At 34.9% G+C, this 16,683-nt stretch overlaps 1 protein-coding gene across 1 annotated transcript in view; it reads left to right on the top strand.

Moving 5' to 3' along the window:
* PSMD14 (proteasome 26S subunit, non-ATPase 14) overlaps positions 1-16,135 on the top strand; it is a 98,272-nt gene extending 82,137 nt beyond the window's left edge. The window contains exons 10-12 of the mRNA XM_019457612.2: positions 1,536-1,661; positions 13,176-13,238; positions 15,719-16,135. Coding sequence (XP_019313157.1) covers positions 1,536-1,661; positions 13,176-13,238; positions 15,719-15,817 — 288 coding nt within the window. The 3' untranslated portion in view covers positions 15,818-16,135. The remainder of the gene's footprint in view (positions 1-1,535; positions 1,662-13,175; positions 13,239-15,718) is intronic.
* The last annotated feature ends 548 nt before the right edge of the window (positions 16,136-16,683 follow it).

Raw genomic sequence — 16,683 nt, 5'->3', positions numbered from 1 at the left:
TTCCTCAGAGGTCCCAGTGGAATCCTTGTTCAGGCATGGTAGAGATATCCTCACGCTCTGTGGAAACTTTGCTTTGGAAGTGGTAGAAAAATCCAGTCCTCCACACTTAATTATAGGTAGCTTTATAATATATATAGTTGCAGCTGCACCAAAATTTCCTGAAGATATATTATCTAGAACACTTATCAGTGGAGAAGATGGGAATCAGTCAAAAAAATTGGAGTTAGTTGTGTAGGATTTTTTTCAGGTAACTCTTGTCTCTCCCTGGGCCCTTGAATGGGAATGGAGGAATTTGGAGCTTTGTGCCTGGCAAAGTCTCATAGGTGATTTTTGACATGCACCTTTTTCTCTAGCATAAGAAAACCTTTGTACCACATGTAACTGCAAGTCTCTGAGCAAGTAGAATTGTTTTTCTAAACTATTCTAGCTACGTCTTCAGATTACAGCTCATGGATCTCACAAAATAGACTGGCTCTAATGGCAACCAGATTTTTTTCACAGTGATTTTAGCAGTCATTTTAAAAAGTTACTCAATTGTAAGTTCAACTAAAGAACATTTGTAGAATAAGACTAAGAAAAACTGTCTTAAATACTCTAAACTTGAAAATTTAGGAACTTCCAGGAATTACATACTCAGAACTAGGAGTCCAGTTTGAGAAACCGTGAACTAAGGTGTTTAGTTCCATGATCACTAATAGAGTCTGATCCTAGTTTGCTGATTTGGTTGCACACTGGATAAATCTGTGTTTTCCTGCCCAGTTTTATGACTTTTCATTTAGACAGTAAGGAAGTTTTCATTTTAAAAATTATGGATGGAATATTAGAATTGAAAAGAAATTTATTATCTAATATAAGCCCCCAATTCATAAATATGTAAACTGAGGCGCAGTAAGATTTACATGAAGTCATTCAGTAAATGGGGCATTTACCTCCTTACTTTGGTATTTGAAAGCTGGACTGTATGAACTATTAGAGACCTTGTGTGTAACATAGCAGTTTCATCCATCCATCCATCCATCCATTCATTCATTTATGCATTCAACAGATGTTTATTGAATGTTTGTTATGATTAGATATTGTTCTAGAATCTACATCCTGGTGATCTTGAAATCAACTGGGAAAGTTTCTACTCTTTTGATATTTTAGTGAGCGAGAAATGCAATAATAAAATTTTCAAGTGTTGATAATGTTCTAAAAATAATGATAAGGGAAGAAAGATGTTTGAGATAGTGTGAGGTGGCTTTTTTATATAATGTGATGAGGAAAGCCATCTATTTTTAAGGAAATGAGAAAGGTAAGCCATGCAAAGATAAGGAAAATAGTCTTTGTGACAGAAGGACAGCAAGTACAAAGGCCATGAGGTTGGAATACTCCTTAGGTTATATTAATATAAATTTAGGAGAATTCTTACTAGAATTTAAGTTAATAAAATTAAATTTTAAATTCATTAATTCCAAATTTTGTGAAGTTGTTTCTCAGGACAAGTGAAGAGGTATCCTCGATACAGGAAAATAATCACTCTTTATATTTTTCAGATGTTGCTAAATTTGCATAAGAAGAGTTGGATGGAAGGTTTGACACTTCAGGACTACAGTGAACACTGTAAACACAATGAATCAGTGGTAAAAGAGATGTTGGAATTAGCCAAGAATTACAATAAGGTGAAGGTTACTTCCCGCATTTATTTCTTATAATCTTTAGAATACATATGATTAGATGGCAAGTATTGTATAAATATATACATAGTTAAAAAATAGAGTGGCCTATTTTATAGATCAAATAGTAAATATTTTGGACTTTGCAAGCCATCCAGTCTGTTGTAGGTACTCAACTCTGCTGTCATAGTAGAAAAGTAGCCACAGACAGTATGTAAAGGAGTGAGTGAGGCCGTGTTTCAGTACAACTTTAATAAAACAGGCAGCTGGCTAGATTTTACATTTGAAATTTTTTGATTATCCAAAGGGCTTTTTCTTGGGAGGGAATGGGAAACAAGTAGATGTAGGATAATAACACCAGCATTTAATACTTCTACATACAGTTTAGTTTATGAGCTTTTCTTTTTTCCATTTAATAAGTGTCTATTGAAAACCTGCTATGCACCAGGCACGGGGGGTATGGTAAGAAGCAATACTTGTCCACACAGAACTTATTTTCTGGTAGGAAAAACACAAAGAAACACAATATAATGTATTAGGATTAGTGCTATAAGAAAATAAGTGATGATGATGTAAGGAAAAATAACTAGCAGGGTGGCTCTGTCATTTAAGCATCCAACTTTTTATTTTGACTCTGGTCATGATCTCATAGTTCGTGAGATCAAGCTCTGCGTCATGCTCTGCACTGACTGTGTGGAGCCTGGTTGGGATTCTGTCTCTCCCTTTCAGCCCCTTCCCTGTGTTCTCTCTCTCTCAAAATGTATAAGTAAACTTAAAAAAAAAAGAATAGGGGAGATTACTTATATGAGTATGTTTAAAAGTTATATTTTGTAGAATCTCCTGAAAATGTTTATTGTATACTAAAATATATGTGACCATAATATTCTTGTTCATAGATTTATATTTTTTTATAATTCTGAAATTAAGCAAATACTTGAGCTGTGACTAAACTATATCTGGGGGTGCCTGGGTGGCTCAGTCAGTTCAGCGTCCACTCTAGATTTTGGCTCAAGTCATGATCTCACAGTTTGTGAGTTTGAGCCCCGCATTGGGCCCACATTGACAGTGTGGAACCTGCTTGGGATTCTCTCTTTCCTTCTCTCTCTGCCCCTACCTCTCTGTCAATTATTTAGTCAGTCAGTATATGCAAACATGCATACACACACATACACAAACAAACTAAAAAATAAAATAAAATGTTTCTTCTGTGTTCTATTAGTTTCCAAGGACTGCCATAACAAACTGCCATAAACTGGGTGTCTTAAAACAAATACATTCCCTCATGATTATGGAGGCTAAAAGTCCCAAATCAAGGTATTGGCAGGGCCATGCTCCCTCTGAAGCCTCCAGGGGAATATCTTTCCTTTCCTTTTCCACATTCTTCAGTCCCAGGTTTTCTTAGGTTGTGGCAACTTTAATCTCTAACCATGGTTAAGGGTTCAACATATCTTTTTTGGGGACATAATTCCACCCATAACATGTATTTTACAGCTTTCTTGACTAAAACTCACATGAAAAACAGATTTTGGGGGCACCTGGGTGGCTCAGTTAGTTAAGCGTCCGACTTTGGCTCAGGTCATGATCTCATGGTTCGTGGGTTTGAGCCCCTGCATTGGGCTCTGTGCTGACAGCTCAGAGCCTGGAGCCTGCTTTGGATTCTGTGTCTCCCTGTGTCTCTGCCCCTCCCCTGCTCATGTTCTGTCTTTCTCTCTCTCTCTCAAAAATATATGAACATTAAAAAAATTAGAAAACAGATTTTACATTTTTAACCAAGTACATGCAAATGTATATGTGTGTATATGTAGTTGCAACAAAAGTTTTATAAAACAATATTTACCCTTATTACATGTGATATATTTTTTCTCATTTGACTTAATTTTATTGTTTCAGTTATATACATACATACTATATACACGTACATATAGCTTGCAACCTATTAATGGATTGAAAACCTGTAATTTGTAAAACATACAAGTTTTGCAGGGTTTTGTTTACAAATATCAGTTGCATATCTCCTGTACAAGTTGCAGTGGAAAACAGGGATCCTTCCTTAATTTTTAGGAAAACAGAGGCAGTAAAAAAAGTTCACAAATAATCAGAGTTGTAGACTAAAATTGGTGTGTTCCATAACACGTCAGTATTCAAATAGTCCACAAACCAGCTGTATCAGTGTCACCTGGGATCATGTTAGAAATATAGACTCTCAGACCTACCGAATGAAAATCTACAGTTTATCAAGATTTCCAGGAGATTTGTGTACTCATTCAAGTTGGAAGTTAGAGGACACTACCATAGAGAATATAGTGAAGTCCTATAGAGATTCAGAGGCTCTTGCTTTCAGTTGTGGGAGACCCAGGATGCTATCTTAGAGAATACAGCATTTGAACTAGACCTTAAAGCATGAATAAGATTTGGACATACAGAGAAATGTTACCCTAGGCAAAATAAACATCACAGGCGAAGACCAGGAGACAGAAAGGCAAAGACACCTTTAGGAAACTGTGTTTGGCTAGAGTATATACTATATGAGGGTGAGTGGGGAAGAGTTTTTTGAAGTTATTGAATTCAAGTAACAGGATTTAGAATACCAGGATAGACTTGTTGGGTTTTTTTTTTTTTTTTAATTTTTTTAATGTTTGTTTATATTTGAGAGAGAGAAAGAGACAGAGGGCAAGTGGGGGAGGGACAGAGAGAAAGAGAGAGACAGAATCCAAAGCAGGCTCCAGGTTCTGAGCTGTCATCACAGAGCCCAACATGGGGCTTGAACTCATGAACCATGAGATTATGACCTGAGCTGAAGTCTGACGTTTAACCAGCTGAGCCACCCAGGTACCCCAGGATAGAGTTATTTTTGAGTAGGAGTATGATATCCCAGAACCTAATTTTAGAAATGTAATTTGACGACAGTGTAGAAGAAGGGCTGTGCCGGAAGAGGAGATTTGACATGGAGGTTCTGTTCAGGAGGAGCTTGCTGTTACCCAAACAAAAGTACTAGGTATTTTGGTTTACCAGAGTAGCATTGGGAACAGAGGCATCAGCAGACAAATAAAGAAAACATGGCACCTGGATAGATGGAGTGAAAGAAGAAGGAGGAATCAGAGATGAATTCAGGGTTTCCTACCTAGGTGACTAAAAGTATGTTAGTACCATTAAAATTTTCCAATTTTGAAGTAGAAGGATTGAGAAAGGAGATTGAGTTGTATTTAAAAAAAAATTTTTTTTTTGACGTTTTTATTTATTTTTGAGACAGAGAGAGACAGAGCATGAATGGGGGAGGGGCAGAGAGAGAGGGAGACACAGAATCGGAAGCAGGCTCCAGGCTCTGAGCCATCAGCCCAGAGCCCGACGCAGGGCTCGAACTCACGGACCACGAGATCGTGACCTGAGCTGAAGTAGGACGCTCAACTGACTGAGCCACCCAGGTGCCCCCGAGTTGTATTTTAAACAAGCAGGTAGAAATACAGGACTAAAATTTAATGATAGGAGCTAGAGCTTAAGATTTTGGAGACAGCTAAAATTTTTTTTTGGTTGTCACACCAAAAAGTAGTATTTCTCAGGGCTCTTGGGTGGCTCAGTCGGTTAAGCATCCGACTCTTGATTTCAGCTTAGGTCATGATCTCACGGTTTCTGAGATGGAGCCACACATTGGGCTCTGTGCTGACATCATGGAGCCTGGTTGGTATTCTCTCTCCCTCTCTCTGCCCCTGTCTCGCTCATGTGCTCACAGGCTCTCTCTCAAAGTTTAAAAAGAAAGTAATATTTTTCTTTTTACATTAACCTACCAAATAAATACTAGCCAAGGGAGAGTGTATAAAATTTGCTGCATGTAGCAAGAAGTCTTTGGAGAGAATTTAACTTTGAAAAAAGTTGATGGGCCTATACAAACTAAATTCCAGCAGAATTAGGTCTGGCTTTGAAGAGCATGCCCTGATTTATATGTAGTGTTCCAGCTGGAAATCATCATTGATTCTAGATTATAGGGAAATTTTTTTTTATCTTTCTAGTATATGTTTTTCATGCTGTGAAGATTAAAGAGAAAGAAATAGTTTATCATACTTAAAACAGTTAACCTTTTATACATTAGTGACTTAAGTAATATTATTCAGCAGACTGTAGGAATGGTTTTCATTTCTCTGTAACATTGCAAGTTTTAAGTAAATTCATATTGGTACCACTGCCAGGAAATAACCTATTTATGGTTACTGCTGCCCATCCACAGAAGTTTTTCCTATTTTACAGTTTTAAAAAATCTCTGTAGTACTCAAAAACTTGTAAGGTTTGGTTATAAAATGAAAACAATGTGTAAGCTGTGATATGAAGGAGTCCAAATTTGAGAATGTAATTCCCTCTGTGATTGAAAGAGAATGTGGTGGAGTTTTTAGTAACACTTAAAATATAAAAAGAAATGCCCATGCTACCAATTCTTCATAGTATTCTTTTTAATTGGTTGGTGTTTTAAACTAAGGTAATTACTGTTAGGTGCCAGTTAGCTCCTAAAGTGAAAGAAGATTAGAAAATAATTAAATTCCTTTGTCCCAACTTTTCTGTTTCAAGTCTGAATTCCACACAAAGATTCTGCTTGATTACTAGTCATTGATTTCTCTAATTACTGAACTACAACCACCACACTCTGTTATTCTAAATCTCCTCTAATTTATTCATGCTAAGATGTATCAGGTTTTAAAATATTGATAATATTTGATTGGATATTTGTAAATGAATGTGCAAGTGAAAAGTGAATTATAAAAGGAGCATTTTAAGAATAAAATAGGGGGTGCTTGGGTGGCTTAGTCGGATGAGCGTCTAACTCTTGATTTTGGCTCAGGTCATGATTTCAGGGGCGTGGGATTGAGCCCTATAGTGGGCTCCTTGCTGAGCCTAGAGCTTGCTTAAGATTCACTCTCTCTCCCTCTGACACTCGCCCCTGTACAAACCCACACAATCTCTCTCTCTCTTTCCCTCCCTCTCTCTCAAAAAAAAAAAAAAAAAGTAGCATAAAGAGGGGAACCTGGCTGGCTCAGATGGTAGAGCATCAAACTCTTGATCTCAGGGTCATGAGTTCGAGCCCCACGTTGGATGTAGAGATCACTTAAATAAATAAAACTTAGAAAAAAATAACAGAGACATAAAAATTTACCTTGTTTTCAAACATGTAGCCCTGTGAATTCTGAGATCTGACACTTTACCTTTCAGGTAGAAATAGTACCTACTCTATAACCTGAAAGAAAATTCAGGTATATTTTTTATGTGATTAGATATAAAACATGTAATTATATGATTACATTTGGTTTACTACAGTAGCTATTTTAACTGGGAAAATGTTGGTTTATGCTAGTGCAATAAGATAAGAAAAACAAAATAATAAATAAATATTGGGAAGACCAAGACAGATTATCATTATTTAAGTATGATAGGATATGCTTACAATCAAACAGTAATCTAAGAGACTAAACTAGAAGACCATCAGAACTGTTAAAATAGAGAATTATGTATGTGGTAACCATGCAATTACATAAGCTGAAACCAGGTGAAAACTGTAATAGGCAAGTCAGTTCATAGTATCCAAACTTATAAAATACTTAGAAAGAATTACCATAAGAAATACATGTTTAAATGTATATGGCTTATTTCAATAATACTAAAAACATTTATAAAACAGATTCCTTTGTTTTCACATAGGAAGATTCAGTATTGTAAATATTGTTGTCAATATTGTAAAGCTTGCCACATGTAGCAAGAAGTCTTTGGAGAGAATTTAGCTTTGAAAAAGTTGATGGTCCCGTACAAACTAAATTCCAGCCGAATTAGATCTGGCTTTGAAGAACGTGCCCTGATTTATATGTAGTGTTCCAGCTAGAAATCATCATTGATTCTAGATTATAGGAAAAATTACTATATAGGGAATATATACTATTATAGGGAAGATTACTTTAATGCTAGTAAGAATATCAATGAGGTAATTTACAGTTTTGATAACTTGACAGTATGGTTTATCTGCAACAAAAATAATAAATTAACATTTATTGACTGCTTGTTAGGAGTCAGACTGGGAGAAAATATTTATACTGGTAACACAGAAAAGACTAGCATCCAAAAAATGTATAGTATCCACAAGAATCCCTATAACGTAGTTTTAAAAAACAATAATTTTGGACAAAACAGCTGGAAAACTCACTGAAGACAAATGGCATATAAACATGAAAAGACAAGTTCAACCTTATTAAGTAGTCAAAGAAAATTTTTATTTTCAAATTTAAGAAATGATTTGGGAAAATGCATCACTAGTGGGTAAGTAAAGAGTTACAGAACTTTGCAAAGGGGCTATGTTTCAATTATAAATGCGTATATCTCTTAAAAGTAACATGTTCTCTTTTAAGGTTTATTTTGAAGAATAAATTCTACAAGTACCGACTTACAGAAGAATTTACAACCTGCTATTATGTGTAGAAATTGAATTGTGTAACAATTTGAAAAGTTCCTACTATGTTACCTTCCTTTTCTTTTTCAAAGATACCTATTTCACATTTATCTCAACATATAATTATGTTATGAACAGTGTCACCTCAAAGGTGGAAAGTAGAGGAATGATATACTTCCTGTAAATCCTGAATTATTTTCAGTTTTTGCATTAACCAGATGTTGCTTATATCTAAGATTGTGTTAGCTCAAAGTAGCAATGGTTTCAACAAGATAGAAATGTAGGTCTCTTAATAAAAAAGAAAAAGAAAAAGAAAGAAAGGTAGGTGTCTTGCAAGTCAAGGCCAGTATGACACTTTGAAGTCTTCATGAACCCAGATTCCTTCTATATTTTGCTCCACTTTCCTCATATTGGCTTCCATCCTTTAGATATCCTCATGATTCAGGGTGATTGCTAGAGCTTTAGCCATCCCATCTGAGTTCCCAGTAACTGGTTAAAAAGGAGGGGCAAAAGGGAGGGATGCGCCCCAGCTAAATCTGCTCCGTTTCACAGTCCTTTTCGTAAACCCTACCCAACAGCACTTCTGATTATAGTCTCGTTGGTAGAACTCAAGTGGACACATTTTACTTTGAGAAAGGCTATATATATAGTGTGGTCTTTTACCTGGGAGCAGCACTGTCTTTAAGGAAATTAGGGTGGTATTACAAAAGAAGAAAGGGAGGATACATGTTGGGTAGGCATCTAGTAGATTCTGTCATAGAAATTTTTCAACAAGCTGAACTATATTATTTCTGTTATGGGTGTATACGCATACACCTATGGTGTTTATTGTATATCCCTATTTCATGTAGTTACACTTTTAAATTGGATTCCCTGTAAGATTTTTAGAATTTATGCTGTTCAGGCTGCTTATTAAATCATGGGTGTGGCTTTATTACTATCCAGGATATGTCATTATAAAGTAATTATTTCCTGAATTGTCATGAATATTGCTTCAAGGTCTTTGGAGATAGATAGTACTGTTGAAGTCACAGTTGCATTGCTTATTGGCTATATTCTATATGTGGCCCCATTGTTCTTTGTGCACATTCCATTTTTGTATATTTCATACTGCATTGCAGTTTGAGATTTCCAGGCAAGTAAAGCCCAAATGTGAGCTCCTTGAAGAGAGAACTATCTTATTCAGAGGGAGTACTTAGTAGTGATTATTGAATATGTAAATGAAAATTCTGCTGTCGAGGACATGCATAGAATGTACCTAAAGTGTTACAAGCTATTTCAAAAGGAGAGTTAGAAATACATTTTTTTTTTTTTATATAATAGGAGTATTGCTGGAATTAACATATGGTTCTCCCAAGGAGATAGTGCCTAATTCCTTTACATATAAAATGTATATTAACTTACTTCACTGGGATGTTTTAAAGAGTCAGTAAATCAGTATTTGTAAAAGCAAGTGTCTGGTAATATGTAATTACTGATAGTTGTAGGAAAACCAATTTTATGTTCTCCAAACTCACACCTCTTCTCCTGTCTCAAATTTCTAATTGTTTCATGTGTGCTAATTTTGCTTTCTCAAGTATGCTTTATAAAAGCCATTTCTTTAAACTTGTTCTTTACCCTTAACCCAGTAATGTGATTTTCAGTTATATAGTCAATACATTAACTTCATATAAAATCAAGAAAGAAGGAAAAGACAATACCTTGAAATTCACTAGCAGTTATGCAGAGATTGATGGTGAAAAAAATTACCATCTATGTGATTTTAGAAAGCACGTGCTTATTAAATGGGATCAGGGCATGTTATAGAGTAAAGAAAGTTAGTATTTCAAAGGGAAGAAAAGAAGCCCAAGGACCAGAGAAGTATGGAGTGGAATAGGAGACATGGTGTTATAAAAACACAGAGGTTAAAGGGTTAGAAGAGAAAATAGCGATTGAAGAAGCTCTTTAAGGCGTTCAGAAAGTTCAAGAAAACTGAGTTCATTGGATTTTACCTGATGGAGATCCTTAAGAGTGTAAATGAAGTGCAAAAGATCCAGTCCATATTTTTTAAAGGGTAAATAAAATGGTAGAATCTGAGATACCTGTTTTCCATTTAAGAAATTTGACCATTACCAGAAAAAGGAGAATGAAGTTAATGGGTTTAGTAAAAGCCTGTTTAACATGGGGGTACGTCTGAGGGGATTATGATAACATAACAGACCAAATTCTAGGAATTTCTTAGAACTGTGCAGACCGTGCATGATGGGATAGCCATCTGGGGGTCTTTGTTGATAAACTGTTAAAAACGTTTCTAGTGTGAATAGCCACAAACATTTTCAGTGCTTTTTTGTTGGTTGAGTAAACCGAAGAGCATGAATGCAAAAGCAAAATTTGATGCCAAATCACAGAAGTTGCCATAAACACAGAAGTTCCCCTAGTGAGGACACTGCCTGTGCCTGAATTTCATTTGTTTCTGCTGCTACCATTTCTTAATTTTTCCTGGTGACTAGCCAGATTAGAACTATGAATGAAGACAAACTGGTCATGCCCAGATGGCAGAAGAGATCTAGGTAACTTAGGTAAGTGGAGAAAACATTCAAGGTTTTGATGTGATGATCTGGTCTGATCTGGTGTATCTTAGAATGAAAGAGATGTGCTTATTCTTTGTCATGGGGGTTTGCAACCTTAGTATATGCCTAAATCTACAGCTGCTCCTCATTTTCCAGATGGCATCTATGGCTGGGAGTACTTTTTACCATCTGCACTTCTCAAAGAGTTTGTGAACTCTCTCTTTTAATTATTGGAAATGGAAAAACTAATTGGTAAAGTGGTTAAATGATGTAAAAGATTTTAAAAATTAAGTTAGAACTTTTTATGTTCTGTTTAACCTTTTTAGAAAAGGACCAGTGAAGAGAAAAAGTGAAAAAATGCTTTTTGACTTTCATCTTTGTGTACCCGCCATCTTTGATATTTGTGATACTCCATAATACTTTGTAATAACTATTTTGTACATTGACTGGTATTTTGAGCCAAATTCCAAAACTCTTACCTCCTTCCAATACTGTACTGTTTTCGACATGTGCATGGAGCAGCTAACACTGAATGAATGCAGAATACAACTTAAGTGAATTGTTCCATTCATCAATAATGTTTTCAAGTAGGTAAGGTATAGTGTCAGGATTTGTCAAAGTAATTGAGGAAAAGAAACTTTTTTATGTGTTGTCTTTGTTTCTATATATGTAAATCATTGGGATAGCGGGGAAGCAATTTCCCACTTAGGTAATACTTTTTTAACTAGCTGAGAATAATAGGAGTGACATCTGACTCTGAAAATGAACATACTCTCTATCTAGGGAATTCTGGATTTGGAGTGTTATTAACTTTTATTTTTCCTTCTTTCAGTTTTATGAGTCATAAATGTATTTTCTTGATAATGTGTTGTAAATAAGTATCCTCTAATAATCACTAGATACAGTACTTATTCACCATCTTTTCTCTTTAGGCAGGTTCTACTGGGGAAAATTCTCTAGATAGTTTGTCCATTTATAAAATTAGACACTTGCCATCTTTGCTCATTTTCAAGTTCTCTGTTTACAAAACTATTAAGAAGGTGTGAAATGCAGCCAAACTTCCCAGTTTATGGGAAATGTCTGATGATTGCATTTCCTACATGTTCATTGTTCACACATGAAGAAATTTGGCAGCTGCAAGATTATTAAGTTTAGAGTATCCAAATCTAACCCTCACTGGGATTTTGGTTTCCTGCTTTCTACCCCCACCATCTCACCCTCTTTTGTAACCATCTTTGTGGTAAGTGCTGTGGTGTTATTTCTTAAGGTTGGCGACCCTTCAGTTTTCTTTGTTTTCCGTTTATCAGGCACTAAAGACAAGGAGTTCACCTGATATAGAGTCCTGGCTTCAGACAGAAACATACCCAAACTCTTAAGGAGGTTCCTTCTCAATAAAGAGGTTTTATGGTGGTGCTATTGTTGAGAGAGGGTGACAGTGATGGTAGCTAATCTGAATTCTGTAATTTTTCATAATTACTTGCTAGAAAATTTGTGGTCATGCACCTAAGTGTCTGTAGCTAACTGATAATACTAGAAAATGGTTTATGTATATTTTGGTTGATTTCATTTTTACTTGATTTGGATTTTAATTCAAGTACGTTTTTCATGCTGAAAACTTCACATTACTCTGTTTCTTCATGATTACTAAAGATCAGTCATGGAGAAGTGAGATTTTTTTTCTGAATACATGTACTACTTTTAGAGATTTTAAATGTGTAGAGTTGTGAAGGGAGAAAACTATATGATTTGTTAAGTGGATCAAAAGTGAGCAGCTCCTTGGGGCGTCTGGATGACTCAGTCAGTTGAGCATCCGACTTCAGTTCAGGTCATGATCTCACCGTTCATGAGTTCAAGCCCCACATCGGGCTCTGTGCTGACAGCTCAGAGCCTGGAGCCTGCTTCGGATTCTGTGTCTTCCTCTCTCTCTGCCCCTCTCTCTCTCACGTTCTGTGTCTCCTCTCTCTCTGACTCTCTCTCTCTCTCTCTCTCTCTCTGTCTCTCTCTCAAAAATAAATAAATAAATAAACATTTAAAAAAAGCCAGCAGCTCCTTTGATCTGAAGAGATACTGGTAGTTAAATAGATACTGGGTATATAAAGATTCAGTTGACAAGAAAAAGGAGACAAAGAAATGGGAAGTTGGGGCAGAGGTGTGACGGGAGTAGGAAAAGGGAAAGAAGACAGAATAGGACTAGTTAGCCATCATGGTGCCATAAACAGCTGCCTCGGGGGCTTCTGTCCTCTGGTTTAGCCATCCCTCAAAGAATTCTGTAACAGCTTCCAGAGAGTTAATACTATCATTTGGTGGTCCAGTTTAACATATTCAGTGTCTTTTACATATTTCTTAAGTCTGTTTTCAAAATGATGGTGGTAGTCGTTTTTACTACAATTGAAGGTTATTCTAAAGAGTAGCAAAATCACGTTTTTGTTTAATAAGTCACTTGAATCAAAGATTCTGTGAATGAAAATTATGGTCACCATTGTCTTTGAATATTCTACAGTGGGAAAAGTAAATTTAGAATTTGAAACTCTGTCCTTTGTGTTTCGTTCACAGGCTGTAGAAGAAGAAGATAAGATGACACCTGAACAGCTGGCAATAAAGAATGTTGGCAAGCAGGTGAGGTATACCGTAATAGGTTATGCAGTCGCATAATAACATGCTCTTGTAGAGTTAAAACTGTTTTAGGGCCTGCATGATTTTTTTTCCTGTCTGTTCACTCTACATTTTTCTTCTGTCATGTAAATACGATGCTAATTTTAAAGGTCACTGAATTACTTGATGTCAAATTCTCTTTGCCATATATAGTGAAGTCACAAATATACCTGTGAGATACTATCTTTAGTGAAAATAATTTACTAGAAATAAATTAGGAAACTTAGGTCCTGAGTTATATTAATTTTTCAAGTATTATTTTTACTGGAAATAACATCATCAGTGAATAATAGAATGGTAGATTTATTTCATATGTAACCGTTTTTTAAGTGATACAGTTTGTCAATTTCTAGGCTTCAATATGTAGGTAATGTTCCTGAGAAGGCTTAGAGCCCCATTGGAGTATAGTGAGTGAAGAAGGGTTTTAAGTATTTGCTCTTTCACTTTTCCAAGATGAAATCTATATTTTAGTTCCTAGTTTCTGAGGGTTGGGGGAACACACCAACCAATTAAAAGAATCTACAGATTAATTAAACTGTTTTTTAAAGAATGTTGATTACATTTTTTTTCATTTCATGGAACATGGTTATCATATTGCTGATGTTGGCAGAATCTTGATATTTCAGATGCAAGACACTAAGCTGTCTTTGCTTTCAGCCATCCTACCATATGCTCTGATCCCATCACATCTCACAAGCTATGTAGGTTTGGGCCAGGACCATTCTTGGATGGGAAATCTCTAAGAATCACCCAGCTGCCACAAGAAGTAATGTAGATAACTGAGGGAAGTGTGTTACCAATTCACTACAAAACCAGTTACTCCAACAAAGCAGGAGGGGCAAAGGTCTGACTTAAATATCATAATCAGGGAAATTAAATCTCAACTGCAGTCTGAATATTATAATTTAAAAACAACAAGAACTCTCCCAAAACAAAATGAAGTATAGTTCATCTTAATCTCGCATCCTGTGTGATACAGTTACTCTCGTTGTCTTTTCCCACTATTTATTGTAGTCTCATATTTATTATTAGATCACCAGCTTGGAGCCTTACACTTTAGAGAATTTAGGATTTTTTGACTAAATGAATCTGAAGCTACGATGTAGATTGTGGTAACAGTTAGCAACAAGTAAAAGGTCTAAATTAAAGGCAAAGCTGAAAAATATGTAATGGGCAAAGTTGAATAATGATCAGAATCATTTTTCAAAATACAGTATTTCACTGGTTTAACCTATCGCATGGCAAAAGCAAACCTGTCTAGAATGGAATCAGATCACTATCTTTTTCTCCTCCCGGGCTTTCAAAAAGTCACTTTCACTAAAATGTCCTAAGGTGTATTTCTGAAATAAAGAAAATTTAATATGTGGTCTAGTTACTTAAAATTATTTGTATCATGTTGCATCCCTGGGTTGTTTAAGGAAATCAAGCATATATTGAAATTGTAATTTAGGAAAGAACAGCCAAGAAATAATTCCAGTGATGAACATTTGTTTAAAGTTAGGAGTCTTGGGTATTTTAACAATACCCAAACGAAAATAATGCTTTAATTGAGAGTTTTTTTAATGTGTGCAATATATATATATATGTATATACACACACACACATATATATTATTTTAAAGCTTTCATATTTAGCTGATAGATTTCATTCAGCTCAGCCTTAGACATGAATATAAATTAAGCATTTTAATTTGACTTCATTTATTATAATGTTATTTTAAGCCTCATTTTTAACTAAGACATTTTATATATGGATTTAATTAGGTTTCAGTTAAAAGACTATACCTATATACTTTACTATGATAGTTTTTTTTTCAAAATAAGTGTATAAAATATATATTCTTAACAATGTAGAATTGATCCAAATTGCATTTAAATGTTTAAACTAACATTGACTTTTGATCCAAGAATATTTCCTGAATCATTTAAAGCACCTTTCCTGAAATACTAAAAATTATACATGAATTAAATTTAAATTAAAATTACAGAGGAAGTAATGAGAATTCACATTCAACTCTTACCTATTGGTATGTCTGCTTTGAGTAAAGAGCCCACTCGGTCAATAAATATGAAAGACACAAAATACGCACACATACTTGGGCTTATGCACACATATAAATGCTTAAACTTTGGTTTTTAAAAAATCAGATGCTGCAGCTTTATAGAATTCCTTGTTACTCTTTGTAATTTCTGGTACAGAGTCATAGCATTGATTGTGTAAATCAGTCTTTCGTGGTAAATTTTATTATTTTATCAGGTACTTAATTTTTTAATTAATTTAGAAATCCTAAGAATGTAGCGATATATTAGGAAAGTTAAATTGTACATATATATATAAATTTAGGTTTGGCTTTCTTTACCAGTTTCATCAGCTACTTTAAGTAACTGTTCTATCAGTAACATCGTTCTTTTTTCTTTTTCTTTCCCCATTTTTTTTTTATTTAGGACCCCAAACGTCATTTGGAGGAACATGTGGATGTACTTATGACTTCAAATATCGTCCAGTGTTTAGCAGCTATGTTGGATACTGTCGTATTTAAATAAAACAATGCAAAAGGCTATTAGTGATACTTTTCAGCGTATATTCCTCTATTGTTCCTAATGCTCAAAATCAAGGGACCTCTGAAGGTGTGTTTGGTTCAATGTAAGACATCTGGCATCATTTGCAGCACTGTAACACCTTCAGTCTCAGTTGTGCAATTACTTCTGTTTCTTTAGTCAGGGTCTTTGCAGATTCCAAAGTTGTATAAGAATACATCAAAGTGGACAAATTTTGTTAAGATCCCATTTAATATTTGAAGAAAACAGTAACACAAATATATTTTGATTGTTGCTTACAAAATAAAATACATTTACAATCTATGTCTCCTGAGGTTTTTTGGCACTGGGTGGAATTGACAGAGTAACATTTGACAGTGCTCTAGAAATCTCACACAAAGATATGTTTCTCTTTGCAATTTAAGATCTTATAATACATAAAACATCAGTGTGATAACAAAACTTGACAAATGTAAAATGATTGCCATTAAGGAGTTGCTGCCCCATTAGTGAGTAACCCAGAAAAAAATGTTGACATATTTTATTTGAAGTATCTGTCACAAATTAATATTGTATATTCAGTTTCTTAATGTATTATACTTTTCAGGGTTCCAGAGGAGTACATTTAAGAAGAAAAAGGTGACAGTGTTAATTTAGACTTTTTCATTTTCTTAAAGAGTACATTCTACCAACAGTGTTGAGATTATCTGGGAGTGGCCGGCTGCGACTCCCATTAGACTTTTAGCTAAGACAGCAATAGAAGGTATATAATCTTGAAAGCAAAATGAGAAAAGTCACCATAACGTGAGTTTAATATGAACACATAAATAATTCTGCTTTCTCTCATCTTTTCCGAATTAAAAATACTCAGT

This window comes from Panthera pardus, unplaced genomic scaffold (genome assembly GCF_024362965.1).
Source record: "Panthera pardus isolate Hobbes unplaced genomic scaffold, ASM2436296v1 HiC_scaffold_10, whole genome shotgun sequence".
NCBI lineage: Eukaryota > Metazoa > Chordata > Mammalia > Carnivora > Felidae > Panthera > Panthera pardus.
This window is presented reverse-complemented; position numbering and strand designations above follow the sequence as displayed.